General features: G+C 43.8%; 1 protein-coding gene across 1 annotated transcript in view; it reads left to right on the top strand.

Annotated features, from left to right (window-relative positions):
• Positions 1–6,343, top strand: part of EDA (ectodysplasin A) — a 98,870-nt gene that overhangs the window by 15,022 nt on the left and 77,505 nt on the right. The window contains exon 2 of the mRNA XM_019520998.1: positions 2,483–2,588. Within this exon, the coding sequence (XP_019376543.1) occupies positions 2,483–2,588 (106 nt within the window). The remainder of the gene's footprint in view (positions 1–2,482; positions 2,589–6,343) is intronic.

A 6,343-nucleotide genomic window follows, 5' to 3' on the forward strand; every position in this document is an offset into this window, starting at 1 on the left:
GGGGGGGGGGGAGGGGGCCAGCGCGCTCTCTGGTGGACCCAGAAGTGGATCAGAAGTGCTTTTGGTCCACTTCCGGGTCTGCTACAGAGTGTGCTGGGGAGCACCCTGTGCTCCTGTGGGACACTACTTGCACCTCAGCATCACAGCACTCACAAGCCCCTGCTACCTAGAGGTAGGTAGAAAAAGCATTTAAAGCGGTGTCAGTGTCCGAATCGCTGAATCTTTCCAAATCTACCCAAATCAATTCAGAGGGTTCTAATTTAATTTGGAGAAATTGAAGTCTCCTTTGATTTGATTCAGAGATTCAGCCACCAAATCAGGCCAAATCTCCACCTTATCAAATTGAGGACCGAAGCGTCGTACAGCCCTAATCAACTGTAAATAACTCCCTAGAACAGCAACTCAAGAAATGAACAAGTAAATAGGAGAATCCTAGGAAAATAAGATCTGCATCAGTCCTTTTTATTTTCTTAGAGTTATTTTCAACTAGGATCTCTGTAATCTGTGTGTAATTCACTGTAGAAAATTGTAAAGCATTGAGATGCGCAAAATTACTTGTGGCAAGACTAAAAAGTCTAACATTAAATGCTCCTCTTGTTGAAAAGAGATGAGGAAAAAAGTTCTGATGTAGACAGGAACTTTGAGCTCATTTCTAAGAATGAGGTCAAAATAACAGACGTAAAATTCCGTAATGATTTCAAGACCCTTTTTGTTTTTGTGATTGATTGGTTTTATCTCAGTGTTTGACATGGCATTTTTCTTCAACCTTCTGATGACATAAGCTATTGTACTATGAATAAAGAAACTGTTTTTGCCTTAGTTTGAGATGCACAGCTTTTTATCTTTTTTATATTTCTCATTTTCATTACAATATGTGAAGTTTCAATATTAACAGACTGTAGAACAGATGCAGATCAGTTTTCACTTAGATACATGAATGCTGGATGCCATTGTGCATGTAGCATGCCAGTAATTAAATGTATTGTCAGGATTAGTTTCTCCTTTGAAGAATTTTACATTTTCATTCTGTCTTGTAAATCAGCATACACACTGATTGATTGCAACTTTTTCTACATTCCACATTTTGCCTCAATTAGTGAGCATAAATGATTGGGTTCAGGGCATGCACCAGAGTAGTATAGTGAAGGATACTGTTGTCTGTAGGACTCCTGCTTTATATGTGGGAGCATGTTTTGGGAAAGTGACAGGCACTGAAGTAGATATGTTAAACTGAAATGGTTTTGGCATTAAGGTAAATGAATACCACCCAGGAGGAAGAAGTTTTATTCCTGTGGATTTGCCATAGACTTCCTGTGCGAGTCTGAACGTATTGGGTACTTCAAAGTATTTTATCCTCTTTGGACTAGCCACTGGAGGAGGATAATACATTGAAACAGTGGTTAGACATGCCTGAGTTTCCTCATCTTGCAGACAGATACCTAAGTTTGGGCAACAACTTCTGGAAGGTCATGTGACTTCACTTGGGTAAGCTATATTAGATTCTAAGTTGTATTCTTAGTTCATGCATAACTTCTCAGTGTCATATGAGGTCTTCCTCAATCATAAGCACTGTGTAGAGCACAGAATTTTTAATACCAGTTGATAGATGAGATAAATATAAGAATCAGAGTCTCTCTGCACCCAACCCATTACACCTTAGCCCAAATAGCGTTTTGATGGGAGGGTCAACCAACAAAGGAGAAGATGGAGTATTCTTTTGCTTATGTCCTGCCCAAAGGATCAGTTGTGTATGATGTGCTGAAGCAAGGTACAGGGATGTGACATTTCCAGTCCTAATACATGTTGAGGTGTCACCTTCTAGTAAGCACCACTAAGCAGACCAGACTGGGAAGGATCTTTTTCACCATGCTGCAGGCTAAGACGACATCAGAGGTCCTACAAACAAGTTGGAAGTCTTTTTAGAATTAAAAGTGTGAATCAGTCTAGAGTGGAATCATTCCTCCTTTCTTGTAATGACTGTATGTGTTTTAACACTTGATGTCATCACAGCAGTGAGCAAACTGAACTAATTATTTTTTACAATCTCTTTGAAGAATAGAGACATTATCCCCTTTTACATATCGGAAAACAAATATTTTGGCTAGTAGGACTGATTTGACTGATGCTTATGTTAGAGATCATGAGTTGTGATTCCCAGTACTTTGTATGCTGCACTGACTCCTCACATAGGAATGTCCTCTAATGTCCAAATCTCACGTAATTGGCTAAGTAGACGGTATGCTGTATGTATAACTGGTCATATGCATAAACAGTATATAACTTGGATTATGGATAAGTTAGAAATTACTAGACAGCAGTCTAGCATTTATATACTGTTCTGTTAAGCAAGTTTAAGAGACACTATTGTTCAAAGAAATGAGTTGTGACCACTATTAAAATTTGGGTTTTTCAGATGTGGAATTGGGTCAGTCTGACTACCAGATTGCTACTAGTGAAACTTTTATTGTTTTTACTTTTCCAGTTGGCCTTGCTGAATTTCTTCCCCTCTGAAGAAAAGCTGCATCTTGGAGAAGAAAGTAGACGTGCCCGTCGAAATAAAAGGAGTAAAAGTAGTGAAGGGCCAGATGGTGAGTTTCCTTCTCAGTTTCATACTTGTCCCATTCCTCATTTCTTCAAAGGAGGTGAGAAACTTGCAGTTTTTCAGGTAATGTTTGTATCCTGGATTGCTTTTGTTGACAAGGGTGCACCTGTCCCTTAATGTAGTTCCTCCTTGAACTCACTTAACATCCAGATCATTAGTTCCATCCATTTTTATTTTCATATCATGCTAATATGATAAATTACGTTAAAATTTCTTTCCAAATCAATCAAGATTTATTCCAACTCACATTTGTATTTTTTTTTTTTATCATAACCTGTGATTCAAAGGGCCATAATTTCTCTAACGAAGAGACTTCGGACTTTCTTTTGCATATGGTTTACTCATAGCTGCCTCTGCTTATCTTGTGGCACTGCTATCTGCATTCTTAAAATATTTAGTCAGTTAATTCTAGTCCTAGACAGTTTCAGAAAACTCTGTCCTACACTATGGAAGTATGTTGTAACTGGCTTCCTAAAAATGACAGTGAACAGTGGGTCCATGATCTACATCAGTAATGCTCATTCTCCAGCCCATGGGTCAGATATGTCCCATGGAGCCATGTCATTTAGCCTACAGGGATACCCCCAGGCCTGGAAATCTGGCAGTGGGGGAGTGGTGGCAGCATTATTTTCCATGGCTTCCAGATGCAGGAGGCTGGATCCAGCCCACAGACTGATCCCACCCATGGGACTTGACCGACTAATTGGCTCTATGCCACTCATCCAGCCCGTGGGTCTGGAAGGTTGAAAACCACTGATCTGCATTACTTACTTCCCAACCCCAAGCCCTGTCAGGTGTCAAACGTATGTCTTTTGTCCCTGCTTGGACAGATTAAACATGAATATTTTGGTTTTGAGCCATGCAAGTCCTATATTTCTGTCCTATCTTTTGGAGGACCTTATGCTACAGTATAAGGAGGTTAAGCATAATATGGCTCCATCATTTTGTCTGACACTGGCTATGTCTATGCAGCACACTTACTGTCACCAGCAACAGCACTCTGACATACTCTTCTGCTCTGGGAATACTGGAAACAGTGTCTCACTACCTTTTGTGAAGTGGTTTTGGCTGACTGATTGTCACTGCTGAGTAAAAGTGTCAGCTTGTCTGGCTGAACAGACATGGCTACACTGCTTCCAATTCAAGATAGCTGTCTGCCTGGAACAATGCAGCATGCTTGAATGAAACCACCACTTCTGGGTATAATACTGTCTATATAGCCATGGTTTGGATTATACAATCTGTCAACTCCATGTAGCATCCTTTTCCTCCTGTCTATAGCCCCCACGTTGGACAAAACTGTGATATCACTGTATTCTTGAAAGATCTTGGCAGATGGTTTACACTCCCTCACCTGTGGGTATGGGATTATAGGCTTCTTTCACAAGGTATAAAAGTGTACTTCAGGACATGGTTCCTGCACAATGATATAGTTTCATAGATTTAGGGTCGGAAGGTACCTAATAGATCTTCTAGCCCGACCCCCCGTCAGGGCGGGAGAACAACAAAACCCCAAAACAAGAAACGGGACTCAAATGAGTCCAGCCAGGTAGGCATCCAGCCTCTTCTTAAAGACCCCCAGGGTAGGGGCCAGCACCACTTCCCTTGGAAGTTGGTTCCAGCTCCTAGCCGCCCTAACTGTGAAGTAGTTTTTGCGGATGTCCAATCTATACCTCCTCTCCATCAACTTGTGCCCATTACTCCTTGTTATGCCAGCGGGCGCTAGGGGAAACAGCGTCTCCCCCAAACCCTTCTGGTCCCCCCTAGTGAGTCTATAGACGGTCACCAGGTCCCCCCTCAGCCTTCTCTTGTGGAGGCTGAATAGGTTCAGGTCCCGCAGTCTCTCACTGTAGGGTCTGCCCTGTTGTCCCCGGATCATGCGGGTGGCCCTCCTCTGGACCCTCTCCATGTTGTCCACATCCCTCTTGAAATGGGGCGCACAGAACTGGACACAATACTCCAGCTGTGGCCTGACCAGCGTCGCGTAGAGGGGGAGGATCACCTCCTTGGCTCTACTCGAGATGCACCTGTGGATGCACGACAAGGTCCGGTTAGCCCTGCCAACCATGACCTCGCATTGTCGGCCCATGTTCATCTTGGAGTCAATAATGACTCCAAGATCTCTTTCTGCCTCCGTGCTCTCGAGTAGGGAGTTCCCCATTGTGTAAGTGTGCTGCTGGTTCCTACTGCCCAAGTGCAGCACCCTGCACTTGTCCGTATTAAAACGCATCCTGTTCCTGTTAGCCCACCCCTGTAACCTATCCAGATCCTTCTGCAATCTCTCCCTCCCTGCTAGCGTGCTCACCTCCCCCCAAATTTTGGTGTCATCAGTGAATTTAAACAGGTTACTTTCCACCCCATCATCCAGATCGCTGATGAAGAAATTGAACAGCGCAGGCCCCAGGACCGAGCCCTGGGGGACTCCGCTACCCACCTCCCCCCAGGTCGAATATGACCCATCCACCACCACCCTCTGAGTGCGACCCCTCAGCCAATCTGCAATCCATCTGACTGTGTAGGCATCGATGCCACAGTCGCCTAGTTTTTTAACTAGGATGGGGTGAGAGACGGTGTCAAAGGCCTTGCTGAAGTCCAGAAAGACTACATCCACCGCGACACCTGCATCCATGGCCTTTGTGACCTGATCGTAGAAGGCAATCAGGTTGGTCTGACATGATCTCCCCCTAATAAATCCATGCTGATTGCCCCTGAGCATCATTTCTGATGCCGGCCCATCACAAATGTGCTCCTTGATGATCTTCTCAAAGAGTTTCCCCAGGATTGAGGTAAGACTGACGGGCCTATAGTTGCCCGGGTCCTCCCTCTTCCCCTTCTTGAAGATGGGGACCACATTTGCTACCTTCCAATCATCTGGCACCTGGCCCAAGCACCACGATTGCTCATAGAGCCGTGCCAGGGGCCCTGCGATAACCCCAGCTAGCTCCCTCAACACCCTGGGGTTATATGAGGTTAGTAGGACTCAGTAGCTCAGTTACACACAGAAGAAACTTTCTTTACGCTGCTCCCCAGCCCCGAGATGGTGTCCCACTTCCTGTTCAGCAGCTAATTTTATTCTCCTCCAATACCCACCTCCCAAAACCCACTACGTGCTTTCAACACGTAGTTCAACACGTAGTTATACGTTCTCCTTCATCAGTCCGTTAAAAATATCACAAACTATATAATTTATTCATTATGCAGTGTTTCATATATTATATATTATTCGTTATATCACTTGCCTCTCCTTCTCCATCTGTCTAATTTGTCTATTGTCTTGTTCTGAGTAGGTCTAAATAAGATTGTGAAATCTTCAGAATATGGAACCGTGGCTGCCTATACCCATGCTCCTTATTGTTCTAATTAGAATGCTGCAGCGTCACATGTATTAAGCCCCTGCGCATTTTAAAATGGCTGTGGGGGCCCTTTACCTAAACCTTATCAAACAAGCTTTAGATAAATGGCCCCCACGGCCATGTTTAAACGCGTAGGGGCTTAATACACGTGATGCTGTGGAATTTTAATTAGAGCAGTTGTCCAGCAGCCAAACTAATAAAAACACTACCCCGTCTCCCCCAGCCCAGAGCACATCCATAGACTTGTTACTTACTCTGAAGCTCTATAAAACCTTAGTGCCACCAATACAGTTATTAGGAGTAATAACCAAGGTAGAGGCTGGTTGTTGTTATTTCCTGGCCCCAAAAATCGCCAGAAATGAGAGATTGCCAAAATATACTGTTAGCT

Source organism: Gavialis gangeticus, unplaced genomic scaffold, assembly GCF_001723915.1.
Source record: "Gavialis gangeticus isolate Ggan-Ray unplaced genomic scaffold, GavGan_comp1, whole genome shotgun sequence".
Lineage (NCBI taxonomy): Eukaryota > Metazoa > Chordata > Crocodylia > Gavialidae > Gavialis > Gavialis gangeticus.